The sequence below is a fragment of the Moschus berezovskii genome, chromosome 5 (assembly GCF_049115385.1).
Source record: "Moschus berezovskii isolate FMDL1 chromosome 5, NW_MosBer_1.0, whole genome shotgun sequence".
Taxonomy (NCBI): domain Eukaryota; kingdom Metazoa; phylum Chordata; class Mammalia; order Artiodactyla; family Moschidae; genus Moschus; species Moschus berezovskii.
The window spans coordinates 22,410,125-22,429,881 of record NC_142464.1 but is presented as its reverse complement, the minus strand read 5'-3'; the positions used below and the strand labels follow the sequence as shown (position 1 = coordinate 22,429,881).

Sequence of the window (19,757 nt, the reverse complement as noted above, 5' to 3'; positions counted from 1 at the left end):
AGGCTCCATGATTGAAATAGACAGTGAATAATACACAAATAGTTCATTGATCTTTGTTATAAAGCAGTAATGGTCTCAAGTGTTTTTTGACAGAATGAATTCTCAGGAAACTAGTTTGATACTAGCAGAGGTAGTTAATCAAATAGACTTTTAAATAAATCTAGGATATAGCTTTTATATTTGTGTGATCTAAGGACATAAAAGCAGGCCCTACTGCTCCTAAAAAAGAATAAAGAATTCTGTACCCCAGCCCAATATACCAGGCTGCTATAAATATAAACTAGTAAATTTGTACTGTTATTTTATTGTAGTATTACATTCCTAGAATAAGCTTATTTAAAAGTTAATGATTACTATTATAGTTTTGGAAAGGAAATTAACATTCTTCTTCCCTGTCCAAGTTCAGAACCAATTAAGGGATAGATACAAAAGTTGGAAGAGTAGAGATTAAAGAACTTATTTACTTAACAAACGTTGAGCAGCTAATAGATGTTGACCTGAAACAAACAGACCGCCAGATATTTGTCCAGCAAAGGGGGGTTTATTGCCAATAGTGGAGAACTGCAGTTCAGTGTCTCCTGCCGCTCACACGAGCCCCGTGTGAGGACTTGCAAGACGAGGAAAGGAGGTTGCTTCTGTAGAAGGAAAGGAAGTGGGGAGGACAGGAGCAAACAATGGGTCCCTGACTTTTCATTGGCTGGGTCCTTGCTGGGAAAGAAGAGGAGCTCGTCTTCCTTCTGGGCTGTGCTGCCCTCACAGGGTGTGAGAGCTCCCTCTTCTGGTCTCCAGACCCGATTTAATTGAGGTTCCTGTATCCTTTTTTACACTAACATATGCCAGGCCTTACCCCACTCCAGTACTCTTGCCTGGAAAATCCCATGGGCGGAGGAGCCTGGTAGGCTGCAGTCCATGGGGTCACTAAGAGTCGCACACGACTGAGCGACTTCACTTTCCCTGGAGAAGGAAATGGCAACCCACTCCATTATTCTTGCCTGGAGAATTCCAGGGACAGGGGAGCCTGGTGGGCTGCCGTCTATGGTGTCTCACAGAGTCGGACACGACTGAAGCGACTTAGCCGCAGCAGCAGCAGCATGCCATGCCTTGGTCTAGATGCTAGAGACAGCAAAGAACAATAGAGATTAAACTCCTGTTCTTATGGAACTAACATTTTACAAGGAAAAAGAAAATATTTAACTTATACATTACATAAATTTATAAATTTTAAATTTATATATTAGCTAATAAGTGTCACAGTGAAAAAGCAGAGTGATGGGGAGGTGGGAGTGTGTGTGTTTGGGGGAGGTACTCTCTAAGGTCACATTTGAGTGAAGACCTGAAGAGATATGACAGGGATGGGAGAAGAGCTTTCTAGACAGAGACCCTCAGGTGGGAGCTAACTCCATCCTCAGCCATAGAGGGAGGGAGCTGGATATAGGTAGGAGGGGTAGGGCAGACTAGGGAAAGTCTCCATGTAGGTTGTTGGAAGGACTTTGGATTCAACTGGAAGGGGAGTTTCTTCCTGGTAAAACCAAGATCAGAGAAACAAAGATTTAGCCCCGTGGCCACAATGGCCTAATACTTCATCCTTGACTGGACATATTCCTGCCAGTCACAGGAACACCAGATCCCCTGGGCCTTCCCTATGGGGAAAGGCCTGCCTTCCTCAGAACAGGTAGAATTCAGAAGGGCACCAAACACAGTGCTCGCCTGGAGTGTGCACCAGAAAAACACCAGAATTCTTAGAGTAAAGGTGCTCTTTGGACTGAGTGAAAACACTTTGTTGGGGTTCATATCAGTACTTGCCCAAGAATAGGTGAAAAATTCATCACTGTATCATGAGCTCCTTAAAAGTGTTTCATATCCGTCTCTAGCTGATCCTGTATTAGTATAAAGGAGAATGTAGTACGTCAACTGAGAAATCATACTCAGCTGATTTCTTTTTACTATAATATTTTAAAGAGCAGGTTTGAAGTCATTTAAATGTAAATTTTTAAATGACACTTGCAAATCAGATAAAGCGGATTTGGCGTGTTGCTGATCTTTTTTTTTAAGAGGCTCTGTGGGTGGAATTTGCCGGCATTTAATTTGGGCTTGAAAAGAGTGTTCTAAGCTTGTCACAGTTTTGCCCATAACGTGGGCTGAGTTATTTGGCAATTCCTGGGAAGATGATCTCACCCCAGCTGATGAACAGAAACCCAAACAGCCAAATTCTAGGAACAGACCCAGGTGCAGACTTGACTTGCTGCCTTCTGGAACAAAAGAACTGCTGAGAGCCAGACAGGAGGCAGGCATCTGGGTTCTTCCTGATTTTACCAGCAGTGTTACTCTTACCATGAGTATTAGTGTAGCTGAAACGTCTCTGGTTGAATGCAGCCAAGCAGATGCCAGGCCAGGCGAAAATATACAGCTTAGACTTTATATCAGGTAATTATGTATAGACTATTCGGAAAGAATAATGATAGAGAAACCCCTCTCAGCACGTTTTTTTGCTTATTATTCAGTGAGTTTGAATCTTAACCCCTGGGTTACATTAAACTTCAAAAATATAACAACAGCTAGGCTAGATAGGAAGCTGTGCGAAGCACACTGACTTTTAAATTTTCCTGGAGATTTTTTTTTTTTTCTGAAATGTTCCTAGGATATTACACAATTTTGCCTCTTTTCATCTTTCCTAAGCTAGAAAGGGAGGGAGCCCGGTGTGCTGGTGGTTTGAGGTGGTTTAAACAATACAAATCACTCACCTTTAGTAATTAAAAATAAGAAAAGTGTTAGTCACTCAGTCGCACCTGACTCTTTGCGACCCCGTGGACTGTGGCCCACCAGGCTCCTCCATCCATGGCATTCTCCAGGCAAGAATCCTGGAATGTGTTGCATTTCCTTCTCCAGGTGATCTTCCCGACCCAGGAATTGAACCTGGGTCTCCCTCACTGCAGGCAGATTCTTTACTGTCTAAGCCACCAGGGAAGGTGAAAGTTGCTCAGTTGTATCCGACTCTTTGTGACGTCATGGACCTCTGTGGAATCCTCCAGGCCAGAATACTAGAGTGGGTAGCCTTTCCCTTCTTCCAGGGGTCTTCCCAACCCAGGGACCAAACCCAGGTCTTCCACATTGCAGGTGGATTCTTTACCAGCTGAGCCACAAAGCAAGTTCGAAAAAAACAAGAGCAAGGTGGGCTTTTTAAAAATGTTACTACCTGCGTTCCTCCACCTGCAGTCAGGGGTTTGGCCATAAGCCACAGAGATGGACACTGGCTGAGCTGAGGAGTGTGTCAGCAGGCTTTCTGATTGGAACTGACAGAAAGCCAGGCTCAGAAGAGGGCAGGAGCCGCAGAAGGACGTGGGTGAAGAAGTTAGCCTGGGAATGGATGATGGGCTTTGCTGCTGGCACCCCATCCCCCAGCCTCCACTTCCACCGTTCTGGCCTTGCTGTGATGAATTCCTGCCTCCCACCCCGGAATCTGTACATGACTGTCTGTAAGAACAGTCTCACCAGGAGCATCAATCTGGACCCCTGCCCTCCTGACAGAAAGTGGGTGATGGGGTGTCTGCTTGTTCGTCTTGGTCCAGTGTAATGGGCAGTATTGGGAGGATTACTCCCAGTGGGAACAGTATTGGGTATTGGGGAGCTTCTGCCCACCCAAAAAGACAGATGTCCACTACTGTATTATAAAGACCTGGATTAGTATTTTTCCATATGTTAAAAAATGGTTCTTATTATTCTAAAACAAGGACATATTTTTGCATTTTCAGATGGCACTGAAATTGCAGCTTCAACCTTGATGGAAATTTTGCTAATGAATGATTTTAAACTTGTTATTGATAAAATAACATATGATGTACAGTGCCCTAAGAAAGGTAAGAAGCACAGCTATGAACTATCTTAACATTTCCCTGTTGCTGTGGGCCTTTTTTCAGGGAGCAGGCTTATCCTGAGAATCCTTTTAATTAACCAAATGACCAAGAAGGCTTTGGAGAACCAGTATTTAAGCTTTTCTAGCAAGGGTAGAAATGATCAGTAGAAGTTGGGTGTCAGGGCTTAATGTAGTCTCACATACTCTTTTTAGACTTTTAAGACTTTGTTCTAGGATCTTGAATGCCTAATATGACATTATTGGGTTAAGAAGAAGTGGACCTGAAAATCATGAACTCAAGTGAATACCATTGTATAGTTTTTAACTCTTTTTTTTTTAAGTAGGCTTTACTTTATCTTTTAAAGGGCAGTTTCAAGTTCATAGCAAGGTTGAGCAGATAGTACAGAGGTCGTGTATACTAATGTACCCATTCCCCACAGACTCCCCCACTGTAAACACCAGAATGGAACATTTCTTTTTAATCATGAGCCTACATTGAAACATCATTATCACTCCAAGTCCATACTTTACATTATGGTTTGCTCTTGGTGTTGTATATTTTATGGGGTTTTTAAGGCTATATTTTACTACTGAACTGTAGTTGATTTACAGTGTTTCAGAGTTCCACAGAGTGATTCAGTTATGTGTGTGTGTGTGTGTGAATGAGATTCTTTTCCATTATAGATTATTACAAGATATTCAATGTAGTTCCCTGTGCTATACAGTACTTGCTGTTTGTTTTATTGTTGTTTTTCAGTCCCTAAGTTGTGTCCAACTCTTTGAGACCCCATGAACTGCAGCATACCAGGCTTCCCTGACCTTCAGTGTCTCACAGATAGGATGAGATGGCTGGATGGCATCACTGACTCAGTGGACATCAGTTCAGTTCAGTCGTGTCCGACTCTCCGCGACCCCATGAATCACAGCACGCCAGGCCTCCCTGTCCATCACCAACTCCCGGAGTTCACTCAAACTCATGTCCACAGAGTCGGTGATGCCATCCAGCCATCTCATTCTCTGTCGTCCCCTTCTCCTCCCGCCCCCAACCTTTCCCAACATCAGAGTCTTTTCCAGTGAGTCAACTTGTCGCATGAGGTGGCCAAAGTATTGCAGTTTCAGCTTTAGCATCAGTCCTTCCAGTGAACACCCAGGATTGATCTCCTTTAGAATGGACTGGTTGGATCTCCTTGCAGTCCAAGGGACTCTCAAGAGTCTTCTCCAGCACCACAGTTCAAAAGCATCAATTCTTCGGCAATCAGCTTTCTTCACAGTCCAACTCTCACATCCATACATGACCACGGGAAAAACCATAGCCTTGACTAGACGGACCTTGGTTGGCAAAGTAATGTCTCTGCTTTTTAATATACTATCAAGGTTGGTCATAACTTTCCTTCCAAGGAGTAAGCGTCTTTTAATTTCATGGCTGCAGTCAGCATCTGCAGTGATTTTGGAGCCCCAGAAAAATAAACTCTGACACTGTTTCCACTGTTTTTCCATCTATTTCCCATGAAGTGATGGGACCAGATGCCATGATCTTTGTTTTCTGAATGTTGAGCTTCAAGCCAACCTTTTCACTCTCCTCTTTAACTTTCATCAAGAGGCTTTTGAGTTCCTCTTCACTTTCTGCCATAAGGGTGGTGTCATCTGCATATCTGAGGTTATTGATATTTCTCCCGGCAATCTTGATTCCAGCTTAGGCTTCTTCCAGCCCAGCATTCCTCATGATGTACTCTGCATATAAGTTAAATAAGCAAGGTGACAATATACAGCCTTGACGTACTCCTTTTCCTATTTGGAACCAGTCTGTTGTCCCATGTACAGTTCTGACATAAGTCTGAGCAAATCCTGGCAGATAGTGTTTATTTTGTATATAGTAGTATGTTTATGTCAATTCCAGATTTCCGATTTATCTCCCGCTTGTTCTATGGGTTTTGATAAAGGTATAATAACATGGCTTCACCATTCCATTGCCATTTCACACAGAATAGCTCCAGTGCCCCCAAACCCTCTGTGCTCTCCTCCTTCATCTCTGCCTAACCCCTAACCTCTGGCAGCCACTGATCTTTTTACTGTCTTCATAGTTTTGCCTTTCCAGAATGTTGTATAGTTGAAATGGTACAATACGTAGCTTTTTTTTCAGACTGGCTTCTTTCACTGAGTAGTATGCCTGTAAGTTTTCTTGTCTTCATGGCTTTACAGTTCATTTCTTGTGAGCACTATTATTCCATTGCCTGGATGTGTCATAGATTATGTATCTGTTCACCTACTGAGGGACATCTTGGAGGTTTCCAAGTCTTGACCATTACAAATAAAAGGGCTATAAATGTGTATGCAGGTTTTTATGTGGACATAATTTTTCAGTTTGTTTGGGTAAATGCCAAGGAGCATGATTGCCCATGCAATGTGTATATTTCATTGTGTAAGAAACTGGTAGACGTTCTTCCAGACAAGCTGCACCATTTTGTATTCCCATCAGCAGTGAATGAGTTACTGCTGCTCCACGTCTTTGCCAGCATTTAGTGTTGCCAGTCGGAGAAGGCAATGGCAAGCCACTCCAGTGCTCTTGCCTAGAAAATCCCATGGACAGAGGAGCCTGGTGGGCTACAGTCCGTGGGGTCGCTAAGGGTCGGACAAGACTGAGCAACTTCACTTTCACTTTTCACTTTCACACATTGGAGAAGGAAATGGCAACCCACTCCAGTGTTCTTGCCTGGAGAATCCCAGGGACAGGGGAGCCTGGTGGGCTGCCGTCTATGGGGTCACACAGAGTCGGACACGACTGAAGTGACTGAGCAGCAGCAGCAGCAGTGTTGCCAGTGTCTTGGATTTTGGCCTTTCTTAAAGGTGTGAAGTAGCAGCAGTTCACTGTTTCAGCCTGCACTTGCCTGATAACATATTTCACATCTCTATATATCGTGTTTGATGTGGAGTCTCTTCAAGCCTTTGACCCGCTTTTTAAGCATGTTGTTAATTTTTAAGGTTTCTCCGTATATTTTGGGTAACAATCCATTATCAGATCTCTATTGTGCAGGTATTTCTCCCACTGGTTTTCATTTGGTTGTCGTTGTCTTTTGCAGAGGAGAGGTTTTGTTTTAATGAAGCTGAGTTTATCAGTTCTCTCTTACGTGGACTGTGTGCTTTGGGTGTTGTATCTAAAAAGTCATCCCCAAACCTGTTCTTGCATGTTGCCTACTTTTCCCATCACAGGCCTTACCATATTAATCACATCTGTCTTAATTTCCTGGTCTGATAATTCCAAAATCCCTACCATATCAGATTCTGATGCTTGCCTTGTTTCTTTAGATGGTTTTTTCCCTTGCCTTTTACCTGCTTTGTAATTTTTTGTTGAAAGCTGGACATGATATTATTGAAAATAGAAGCTGAAGCAAGTAGGTCTCTCTTGTGAGGCACTATGTGAGTCTGACCATAGTGCCTGTTTGCTATAGCTGTTTGCTATAGCTGCTGGCATCAGAGGCTTCAGTTTCTTCTAGGGTCCCTGTTTTTCCCTCCCCTGTTACATTCAAGTTTCTCCAGAAATTCTTACTTGAATAGAGTCTGTATCTTGCACAGAACTTGAGCCCTGTTGTAATGCTAAGGTACTGGGGAGGAGATTTAATCTTATGATTAAATCTCAGGGTTTTTACTGGGCCAGGATTACTGTGCTGTAACCTTCAGAAGAGTTTATCTTTTTTTTCTCTTCTTTCCAATATGAGACAGGAAGGTTAGAGGGGCCTGGAGTTGGCTAATTGCCCTTCCTCCAGGCCAAATTAGGCTCTGGTAGAGCATAGTGTGGTCGCACAGAGTCGGACACGACTGAAGCGACTTAGCAGCAGCAGCAGCAGCAGAGCATAGTGATGAAGAAGGCAATGGCACCCCACTCCAGTACTCTTGCCTGGAAAATCCCATGGATGGAGGAGCCTGGTAGGCAGCAGTCCGTGGGGTCTCTAAGAGTTGGACACGACTGAGTGACTTCACTTTCACTTTTCACTTTCATGCATTGGAGAAAGAAATGGCAACCCACTCCAATATTCTTGCCTGGAGAATCCCAGGGATGGGGGAGCCTGGTGGGCTGCCATCTATGGGGTCGCACAGAGTTGGACACGACTGAAGTGACTTAGCAGCAGCAGCAGCATAGCACAGTGAATCCTTGAACAACACAGGTTAGAACTGTGTGGGCCACTTAGCTGCAGATCTGTTTCAGAGCACTGCAGTTCTGCATGGTCCACAGTTTGGTTGAGTCCATAGAATCATGGACACAGAGGGCCAACTATGAAGTTATATGTGGATCTTTGACTGTGTGGGGAGTCGGTGCTCCTAACCCCCACGTTATCTGAGGGTCAACTGGTTATTTCCTAGGTATAGAGAAAGTCATGCTCAGGGCTATTTCAGAATGGTTAATTTTCTACTGTCTCTGCTGGAAGCAGATCTCCGACCTTCACTGTGAGAACCTGATGGGGCTGCTGGAGATAAAACTCATGAATGTGAGTGTGTTTATTTCTCAAACTAGTCAGCACTGGCCTCCAGCATTTCGACAGTTGTAGTTTAGTGTTCCTACCTATATTGGCTCCAGAGGATCCTGCTCTTAGTTAAACTGTGACTATGGACTGCTGAGGGTAGGATGAATAGAGAGTCTATGCCTTAATAAACAGATGATGAGACAAGTAAATCAACATGTAAGGGAGGGCCCATGTTTATAATTAGAATGCCAGGTTCTGACTGGTAAATATGGGAGGGCTGCTGTAGTTGAAAAATCATTATATTGCAGCCAAATTCAGGCAAGAGTCATCAACAGATGCCAAGGGGATGGAGAGGGGTGGGAGGAGGTGATTTAGATAAAATAAAAAACAGTGAAGAACTACAAAAACAATTGGAAAACAAGTAATAAAATGGCGATAAGTACATACTTATCAATAATTACTTTAAATGTCAGTGGACTGACTGCTCCAATCGAAAGATATAGGGCAGCTGATTGGATTTAAAAAGACACTAACCTTTTGTATGCGGCCTACAAGAGACTCATTTGAGAGCTAAAGACACATACAGACTGAAAGTAAGGGATGGAAAAAGATATTTCATGCAAGTGGAAAATGAGTGAAAGACCTCAGTAGACATTTTTCCAAAGAAGACGTACAGATGGCCAGCAGGCACGTGAAGAGATGCTCAGCATCACTCATTATTAGAGAAATGCAGATGCAAACAGTACAGTATCACTTCACACCTGTTAAGAGTGACTGTCATCAAAAAGTCTACAAACAACAAATGTTGGCAAGGACGCAGAGAAAAGGGAACTTATGCACTATTGGTAGGAATGTAAATCAGTGCAGGCATTTGGAAAACAGTGTGGAGGTTCCTCAAAAAGCTAAAAATAGGACTAGCAGTAGCATATGCCCCAGCAGTTCCACCCTGGGTATGTATATGGAAAAAAATGAAAGCACTAACTGGAAAAGACACATGCGCCCCAGTGTTCATAGCAGTACTGGTTACAATAGCCAAGATACAGAAGCATCCCAAGTGTCCACCAGCAGATGTGTGTGTGTGTATATTGGAATATTGCTGTATATACTCAGACCTCAGTAGACATTTTGGAATGTTTACTCAGCCATAAAAAAGAATGAATATTGCTCAGCCATTAAAAAAAAAAAAAGAAATTCTGCCATCTTCTGCAACACGAATGGACCTAGAGAGTATTATGCTTAGTCAGACAAAGACACATACTATATGATATCATTTATATGTTAAATCTAAAAAATAAAGCAAATGTATATAGCAAAACAGAAGCAGACTCACAGATACAGAAAACAAATTAGTGGTAACCAGTGGGGAGAAGGTAAGGGGAAGAGGCAAGATAGCGGTAGGGGATTAAGAAATACAAACTACTATGTATAAAATAAGCAAGAAAACAGCACAGAAAATTATGCCATTATTTTCTAATAACTTTTAATGGAGTATAATATGTAAAAATACAGAATCACTATGCTGTACACCTGAAACTAATATTATGTCAACTATATATATGTTGGTAAAAGAAAATAAGGAAATGCTAACAAGAATGGGAGTAAGTCATAAGGACACAGGAGCCAGCTGAAGGGTCTCCCACTAACTGGTACAGTTTGAACATCACTGGCTCCCATGCTTGTGACTTGCCTGCCCCTCTTTATTTTAAACATTTTCTTTCTTTCTCATGTAACTAGATGATTCAGGCTGATCTTATATTCCAGCACCGATACCAGCCTTTTCTCTGAAGATACCTCCAAGAAAAATATTTCTAAAAATTTTTTAAAGAAAAAATTTAAATAAAAAAAATCAGAGACTGTGATTCCCCTCAGATCTGTGCCTTATTGAAAATAACTTACACTTGAATTGCTTTTCAAATGTATATTGTTTACATGTTTGTACACCAGCTACCCTCCCCAGTGGACCCTAAAATGATTTTGGATAGAGTTGAGGGTTAAGAAGGATCTTAGGTTAGCTCAGATATAAAAGTGAACCTGTAAACTGATGTGTTACAAACTCAGGTGAGGTAAGTCAGGTGAGGTATTTACCTGGGTTCTGGTAGATGGATACTCCTTTTTCCTGTATTACTCTTTTTTTAAAAAAAAAAAAAAGAAACAGTGCCGGTCATATTACAAAAGAAAAAAAGACAAAAACATAATGAATTTTAAACCTGCTGTCTAGGAGGTTGAAAGAAAGAGATGAATGGAATCACCTGAGTCAGGAATAAAGGCTGATATCCAGTGCCCCCCAAGGAGTGGGGAGCGCCCAGGCAGCCAGCCACGGGGACTCAGATTTGGTTCCCTGAGGAAAAGATGTGGCGACTGCCTTACGTTTCTTTTGTGTCTACTTTTCTCAGAAAACCTGAGCAGTGAGCAGGCTGCTGAGATGGAAAACATGAAATCGTTGGTTTACAGACTGTTCACCGCCTTGCATTTAGAAGAGTTTCAGAAGAAGAGAGAGCACCATCTGCTGGAGAAAATTGACCACCTGAAGGGACAGCTGCAGCCCCTCGAACAGGTTTGGAAGCATCTCTGATTGAGTCTGTTTGTAAATAATCATCTGACTCTTTAGCGACCCAATGGACTGTAGCCCGCCAGGCTCCTCTGTCCATGAGATTTTAATACCCAATATTGGTATAACCGCTCCATGTGAGCGTTTTTCTGAATGCTTCACACAGGTTTACTTTCTCCGCTAATCCTCGCAGTGAACCTGTGAGTTCGGCATTATCAGCCTCATTCTTTGCATGAGGAAACTGAGACAGCGAGGGTACATAGCTAATATGTGGCAGAGAACTTGAGCTCTGGCAGTCTGACTCCGGACTTAAACTCTGTGCTGGGCGTTCTCCGCGGACGGGCCAGTGTCTCAGTGACTGAGTGTAAGATTAACTGCGATGCACTAGCTGGAGCGCTACCATTGTTTGTTTTTTTAAGACAACAGGCCCTCCGCTCCCACTCTGCTCAACTGAATTGCAGCTGGAAAGTTAGCAATGGCTTCCTAGCATCTGAAGTTAATCAGTGGTGGAAGAAAGACAAAACCACAAACTTTTCTAGGGAGGAGGGGCAGGAGTCTGTTTTAAGGGGAAAATGCATTTTTTTAAACCTCTGTTCCTATTTGTGATTTTTAATAGGCAGGTATTGTGTATCTTTGTGTATGAATAAAGAGTTTCTGGAGACAGAAAAAATGTTGTTTTATTGACGTATAGTTGATTTGTAGTATTGTGTTCTCTTGTACAGCAAAGTGATTCACACATTCTTTTTTATATTCTTTTCTATTATAGTTTGTCACAGGACATAGAGCTATGAAGGGATAGGCTGCCCACTCCAGTATTCTTGGGCTTTCCTTGTGGCTCAGCTGGTAAAGAATCCATCTGCAAGACCTGGGTTCAGTCCCTGGGTTGGGAAGATGCCCTGGAGAAGGGCATGGCAACCCACTCCAGTATTCTTGCCTGGAGAATTCCATGGACTATATAGTCCATGGGGTTGCAGAGTCAGACATGATTGAGAGACTTTCACAGGATATTGAATATAGTCCCCTGTTCTATACAGTAGTACCTTGTTGTTGAAAGAACTTTCGATAGTAATTAGCTCTAAGGATACTTAGGGGATGCCAGAGAGAGGGACTTTGTTTTTGGATTGTGTACCCACATTTTCAGGCTTCCCTGGTAGCTCAGACGGTGAAGAATCTGCCTGCAATGTGAGAGATCTGGGTTTGATCCCTGGGTTGGGAAGATACCCTGGAGGGAAGGGTATGGCCACCCACTGCAGTATTCTTGGCTGGGGGATCCCCATGGACAGAGGAGCCTGGCAGGCTACAGTCCGTGGGATCGCAGAGTCGGACACGACTGAGCAACTAAGCACATCCACATTTTCATTTTTTCTTTACTTAAAGTTGGTAATACATTTCACTTGTGTTAAGATTCAAAAATCTAAAAAAAAGGCTAATGGAAACTTTTCCTCTTACTGTCCTCCCAGTACCATATCCCTGAACTGTGAACCATTTCAGACTTTATCTGTGTACAAATGCAAATATATGGTTTTGTTCTCTTTTCCAGTAGAGTATATGCTGTTGTATACTAATCTCACCTTTTTTCACTGACGGTATATCCAGGAAAGATCTCCATGCTGTACCTAGAGAGCCTTCTCACTAAAGCTGCGTGATAGCTTCATGAAAAATTGATAGTTTTTGGGTTTTTACCCTTAAGAATGAACCTATAGGAGAGACGCCCGGCTCCCGGCGGCGCAGACGCGGGAGACGCCCGGCTCCCGGCGCAACCGACCACGTGCAGAATCGTGGCTGAGAGGAGCTGCCCCGCACCCAGGGTTAGGGCGGTGGCCGAGAGGAGCTGTACCACGTCCAGGAGGCGGTGGCTGCTTGGGCACCGGAGGGCCGAGAGGAGCTGATCCACATTCAAAGCAGGAGGGGCAGCCTTGAGGAGATACCCCTCTTCCGAGGTAAGGTACAGCGGCTGCGCCTTGCTGGAGCAGCTGGGAAGAGGTACTCCACGATCAAGTGGAATATAAGAATCCAGTGTTCTGGGGAGGAAGGAACAAGATGGCGGAGGGATAAGACGGCGAGACCACTTTCTTCCCCACAAATTCATCAAAAGAACATTTGATTGTGGAGTAAAGTCCACAAAACAACTTCTGAATACTGGCAGAGGACATCAGGCTCCCAGAAAAGCAGCCATTGTCTTCTAAAGGAAAGAGAAGAAATCAAGCTCCACCCACCAGAACACTGACACATGCCTCCCTAACCAGGGAACCCGGACAAGTCACCCGTCCAACCCCACACACAGCGAAGAAACTACATAATAAAGAGAACTCCACAAACTGCAAGAAGAGGGAAAGGCCACCCCAAGCAAAGCAATATAAGCAAGATGAAGAGGCAGAGAAATACCCAGCAAGTAAAGGAACAAGATAATTGCCCACCAACACAAACAAAAGAAGAAGATATAGGGACTCTACCTGATAAAGAATTTCAAATTTTGATGGTGAAAATGATTCAAAATCTTGAAAGCAAAATGGAGTTACAGATAAATAACCTGGAGAAAAGGATTGAGAAGATGGAAGAAAGATTTAATAAGGACTTAGAAGAAATAAAAAAGAGTCAATATACAATGAATAATGCAATAGATGAGATCAGAAACACTCTGGAGGGAACAAACAATAGAATAACAGGCAGAAGACAGGATTAGCGAACTAGAAGATAAAATTGTAGAAATAAATGAAACAGAGAGGAAAAAAGAAAAACAAATTAAAAGAAATGAGGACAATATTAGAGACCTCTGGGACAATGTTAAACGCTCCAACATTCGAATCATAGGAGTCCCAGAAGAAGAAGACAAAAAGAAAGACCATGAGAGAATACTTGAGGAGATAATAGTTGAAAACTTCCCTAAAATAGGGAAAGAAATAATCACCCAAGTCCAAGAAACCCAGAGAGTCCCCAACAGGATAAACCCAAGGCGAAATACTCCAAGACACATATTAATCAAATTAACAAAGATCAAACACAAAGAACAAATATTAAAAGCAGCAAGGGAAAAGCAGCAAATAACACATAAGGGGATTCCCATAAGGATAACAGCTGATCTTTCAACAGAAACTCTTCAGGCCAGAAGGGAGTGGCAAAGCATACTTAAAGTGATGAAAGAAAATACCCTACAGCCCAGATTACTATACCCAGCAAGGATCTCATTCAAATATGAAGGAGAAATCAAAAGCTTTACAGACAAGCAAAAGCTGAGGGAATTCAGCATCACCAAACCAGCTCTCCAACAAATGCTAAAGGATCTTCTCTAGACAGGATACACAGAAAGAGTGTATAAACTTGAACCCAAAGTAATAAAGAAAATGGCTACAGGATCGTACTTATCAATAATTACCTTAAACGTAAATGGGTTGAAATTTTCAAAAAGGCTAGGAAACAATTCTCATAGCCATCAATAGTTCAGTGTTGAGTTCATGAATAGTTTTTAAAGTTTGGGACAAACTGTAGTATTTGCTATTTGAAGTACTATTTGTAATTGGCATATTACGATGTAACATTGGTCTTCATTTCCAACTTAAAACGCCTAAAAATGCCTAACAGATTTTTAGATTTGTGAATTTTAGTTGAAATGTATTTTACGATGTTACTAAACCTGCAGAAATATTGAAATATTTCAGAGAACTTATTCACTGTACATTTAATTTATTTATAAAAGTTATGAACTGTAGAAAGTTTTACTTGTTGGGTCAAATGCTTGTTGCTTCAAATGCTTGTTGCATTTGAAGTGCTAGTTACAAGAAAATCAAATACCTTCAATGTATAAATGCTATTAAGTTTTTAAAGGACTCTGGAGTATAAGTAAGTTTGTTTAAAGAAATTTAGTCTATTCAACCTGAATCAGCTCTGTCAAACATTAATTAAAAGCCTCATTTTAAATAAATAAATAAATAATGGTGGTGGGAGGGAGGGTTGGGAAGCTGGCTGGAGGTGGAGGTGGTGAAGTTTATAAATCTAATTAAAAATGAAGTTGCATTTCCATTTTCCAAATCCACCCATCCACCAGCGTACTGTGTCACTAGACATTATGTACAATTTTACTTTGCGACAGAAACCATTACATTTAAAAATTCATTACAGCAAGGTGAGTTAGACACATGATGGATGCAGCTTTAATTCTGCCATATATTATTACAGTTAAAATGTAAATGATGAAAAATATTTTGTGCTTATCAGCATTTATGTGGAAATGTGTTTTACAGTGATATATGATGTTATATTTCTATTATTGTGATGAAAAAAAAAAGCAATACAAAAAGACGAAGTGTTTATTAAAACATGAAAAAAAAAAAAAGAAATGGTTTTGCAGCACTGAAGAAATTATAGAAAGTAAATAAGCTAGATCAGACCTGTTTTATGTAGTAATTTTATAGTTTATTTTAATTATTTCAGTTGTAAAATATTGTTATACTGTTAATTAGTTCTGATTGTTCATATTAAACTATTGTCATGCAAAAAAATAAATAAATAAATAAAATTAAAAAAAAAAAAGAATGAACCTATAATGAATCATGTGTGTGTAAGTATTACCTGTAGGATACACAGAAGTGAAATTGCTGGGTCAAAGAAAGTAGACATAATTTTAGTTAGGTTTTAGATGATTTCTGAGCTTTTCATTGTATACCCTTCTGTACTAAATTTTTTCCATGACCAGGTATTACCGTTATAATTTAAAAAATGGTTGACTAATGAATTGATTTGGAAATAAGTGATCACTTACGAACGTACATGTTTTATAAATTCTGACTTTTCACAAATCTTACCTCTTTAATGCAGATGTGTATTACTTTCATTCCTTTGCTTTTTTTTAAGTTGGTGCACTGTAAACAACTAACAGTCATTTGGTTTTTCCTCAGATGAAAGCTAGAATCGAAGCTCGCTCAGAAGCCAAAATCAGTGGACTCCTGTGGGCTGGATTAGCAATGCTGTCTGTTCAGGGCGGAGCGATGGCCTGGCTCACCTGGTGGGTGTACTCCTGGGATATCATGGAGCCAGTTACATACTTCATCACATTTGCAAACTCCATGGTCTTTTTTGCGTACTTTATAGTCACTCGACAGGTAAGTAGTTTGTTTACAAAATGGTTAAGTTATAACATCTTTTGTAAATAATGCCTCACCCAAATCAAGTAAAGAGCAAAAAACCCTTCTTACTTACTGAATTGCTGCTACCTAGGTTCTTATCAGAAGGCAGGGGCACCCCACTCCAGTACTCTTGCCTGGAAAATCCCATGGATGTAGGACCCTGGTGGGCTGCAGTCCATGGAGTCGCTAAGAGTCGGACAAGACTGAGCGACTTCACTTTCACTTTTCTGCATTGGAGAAGGAAATGGCAACCCACTCCAGTGGGGAATCCCAGGGACGGGGAGAATCCCAGGGACGGGGGAGCCTGGTGGGCTGCCATCTGTGGGGTCGCACAGTCGGACACGACTGAATTGACTTAGCAGCAGTAGCAGCAGGTTCTTATCAGCTGTTAAATTTTGTTGTTTTTCCGGAGGATGGAGATTTATATTAGCACAGAGAATGTGTATAACCTCTATAGAGAAATAAAGTGCAACTTAAACTCCTCCATTGAGATACACACATCAAATTTGTGTACTCTGTGCCCTGTTTATAAATGAATTTATATTTCAAACCACCCAGTAACTTTAGCTTTGTCTTGTGATTGTTTTGCCAAAAATGTCCATTTTTCATTTCCTCTTCTCTATCCCTGCATGTGTGATTTCTCTTCCCTGCTTGCTTGCTTTTGAAAGGAACAGCTGATCTCAAATGAGACTAGATGTTTCACTTGCGTTGCTTTATGCTGGCTCTGATGGCTACAAATATGATGGCAAATATTTTACTCATGTGCCTTCCTTTGCTTTGCTGTTGCTAAGACAAGTGTCTTTCTTGCCGAGGTATTTGTTCATTTAAAGCATGTTCTGTTTTGCTTTTTTTTAGGATTATACTTACTCAGCTGTAAAGAGTAGACAGTTTCTTCACTTCTTCCATAAGAGATCAAAGCAACAGCATTTTGATGTGGTACAGTACAACAAGCTAAAAGATGACCTTGCTAAGGTACCTCATTGCAAATATGACATCTTATACAGCTGGTCTTATTTGGGAGCCAGAATTTAGGGTCAGGGAAGCATAATCGGTGGCTCACTCACACAGGTTAAATCTTGTTCCTCCATAGGCTTCTCTGTATTTTGGTTTGTTCAATGAAACAGCTGACATGTCCTGATACTAATTTCCTAGTTTTTTTCTTGTCATCTGTATTCTACATGGGGATAGCTTTAAATGTAAATAGGAAAAGTCTTAAATGACTGAGATAATAATAGTTTTCAATAGAAATCTAAGTGAAGATGTGTTTTTAAAGAAAGAAGTCCAATATCAAGCTCAGTTGCAAATTCTGAACCCATTAAGAACATAAGACTTTTAGGAAGGTGAGCATGCTGATAAAACAATTTTAAACTCTCTAAAAGCTTTCCAGGTTTCTTCTCCTTAAAAACAGAATCAATATGGCATTCCTCCTTTCATCTTTTTCTTCTTTCAGATGAGAAAACAGAGGTGTAAACCCTGTTGGAAAGTGGGGAAACCAGGGTATGAAGCCAAAAGTTTGTTTCTGGGGCACTTCCATATAATCTGATTCCTAGGCAGCTGTTATCTCTGGCCTCTCAGCAGACCCATTGGCTTTTAAATTTTTCTTAGTAATTTTATAACAAAGCTTTGGAAAAAAATGTCTTCTAATAGCCAGTGATCATCATATCTTTTGTTACCTGTACCTTCTAAACTACCCATTCCTCAAATTTAAAAAAAAGGAAAGCTATAACAGGAATTTACAGTCCAAAAGTTGGAGATAAAGAGGCTTTAAAAAATACATTTACATTCCATATAATCATTACTTAGGAGAAATGTAATGATGCTTTTTGGGGTACTTACATTTAAAAGATCCAATCCAAGAAGGCTAAAGAATGTTTTAACTAGTTTCCAGCACTGGGCATTGAAGATTTAGATTTCTTCTTTTTTACGGAGATAAAGGGGAAGCGAACTGAACTGAACTGAACTGAACAGGTCAGATTAATGGAGGTTTTTTTGTTGTTGTTTTGTTGTTGCTATTTTTTTCATGAGCTAGAAATACCACTGTAAAGGGGAAAAGGAACATAACTATAAGAAAGTACTATAAACTCACAGTTTATATACTATATGTAAACTATATACTACATATAGTATATAAACCATATACTATAAACTCATACTATAAAACTCTTACAAAAGTCCACATAAGTTGAAATATTGTAGGCAGTTGCCACTGGTAGTTTCGATCTGTGTGTTGACCTCAGGAGATGGTAAAGTTATGACTCCTTGGAGCAGTAATCTGATATGCTTGTGGTTCTCTCTGATCAGTGCCTCCTCCTCTTCCCTTGGACAGGCCACCAAAGCCCTGAGACACGTGCGCCGCTCTGTCTATTTGCGGATGCAAGTAGAGGAACTTGATGAAAAGAAGTAACCTTACGTTTTTAATGTCAGTGAATTTTTCCATTAAGTGTTTATTTTGCAACTGGAACTCTTTGAATCCCATAGTTCATTTGCATTTGACTGTTTCAATCTCTTGTTAATAAAAAAATGCTTGCAAATATTCTCTGATGCTCTCATTTGAGATTTTCGGTATGTGGATTTTCATGGCTTGTTGAGGTTTTACTGCTGGAAAGATTTGGGCTGCATCCATCAAAATCAAAGCTGCTGCTGTTACAGTTCAGCATTTAAGAAGCTTTGTCAGCCTCTCCCATGTTCCTCCCCATGCGGACGTGAAACGGTCAGTGTGCTTGGGTTCCCTTTCTTCAGTTCAGTTCAGTCGCTCAGTCGTGTCCGATTCTCCGCAACCCCATGAATCACAGCACGCCAGGCCTCCCTGTCCATCACCAACTCCCGGAGTACACTCAAACTCATGTCCACAGAGTCGGTGATGCCATCCAGCCATCTCATTCTCCGTCGTCCCCTTCTCTTCCTGCCCCCAACCTTTCCCAGCATCAGAGTCTTTTCCAGTGAGTCAACTCGTCGCATGAGGTTCCCTTTCTTAGGCTTCATTTAAAATCATCTGGTCATTGATTTATTTTTAATTCACAGTAGTTGGAAGATTTTTATCATTCAGTAGAGTTAAAATTATTATAAAATGTCACTTGAAATGTTTCATCTTAATATTTACTTAAGTTACTATTTATCATTTGTTGTCAAGTATTGTTCTAGGCACTTTATATATAATTATTTGTAATCCTATAATCCTATGAGGTTGCTGTTTTTAATCCCAATAAGGAAACTAAGCTTTAGCATGGTTAATTTGCCCAGGTGGACATAGCTAGAAAAGATTTAAGCACCTACTCAGAGTAGATCATAAACCTTTATAAACGTACAACTCATGGTGTTTAATCCATTACCTAGGATGTCACCTTTTCAGTGACTGACTATGGGACAGAGGGTAATGATGACACCCTGATACTGAGATCTGCTTTAGGAAAAAGAACACTGTTTTAAGGGTATACCTTTCAGTCAGACCAGATTCAAACCTCAAACACTTAATTAGAGCAAACTCCAAACACCCAGTGATCCAGGTCCTAGTCTGTATCAGTATCTCTGAAACCGGAGAGTCTGGATCAGCAGTATGTTAAGTGTTTTATTAACAAGCTAAGAAGATGCACTTATGACAGGCACTTAGGACATGTTCTGCCTTTGAGGAACCCTGTTCCCAGGAAGGGACAAGACCATCAGTACAATGAAGGTTAAGAGAAACCAGTTGGGCAAGGTGGGCCTTACCTCTTGGGAGTGCCGTTTGCTGTACTGAATTCACTGATGCTTCCATCCCCAGCAACAAGAAGAATGCCTGGCCCCTA

At 41.1% G+C, this 19,757-nt stretch overlaps 1 protein-coding gene across 3 annotated transcripts in view; it reads left to right on the top strand.

Moving 5' to 3' along the window:
* MCUB (mitochondrial calcium uniporter dominant negative subunit beta) overlaps nucleotides 1–18,508 on the top strand; it is a 99,551-nt gene extending 81,043 nt beyond the window's left edge. For 2 of the 3 annotated variants that reach the window (XM_055434796.2, XM_088836178.1), the window contains exons 4-8: nucleotides 3,750–3,854; nucleotides 10,701–10,861; nucleotides 15,748–15,951; nucleotides 16,831–16,947; nucleotides 18,302–18,508. In XM_055434796.2, the coding sequence (XP_055290771.2) occupies nucleotides 3,750–3,854; nucleotides 10,701–10,861; nucleotides 15,748–15,951; nucleotides 16,831–16,947; nucleotides 18,302–18,379 (665 nt within the window). In that variant the 3' untranslated portion in view covers nucleotides 18,380–18,508. The remainder of the gene's footprint in view (nucleotides 1–3,749; nucleotides 3,855–10,700; nucleotides 10,862–15,747; nucleotides 15,952–16,830; nucleotides 16,948–18,301) is intronic. The other variant, XM_088836179.1, reaches the window with a different exon arrangement.
* The last annotated feature ends 1,249 nt before the right edge of the window (nucleotides 18,509–19,757 follow it).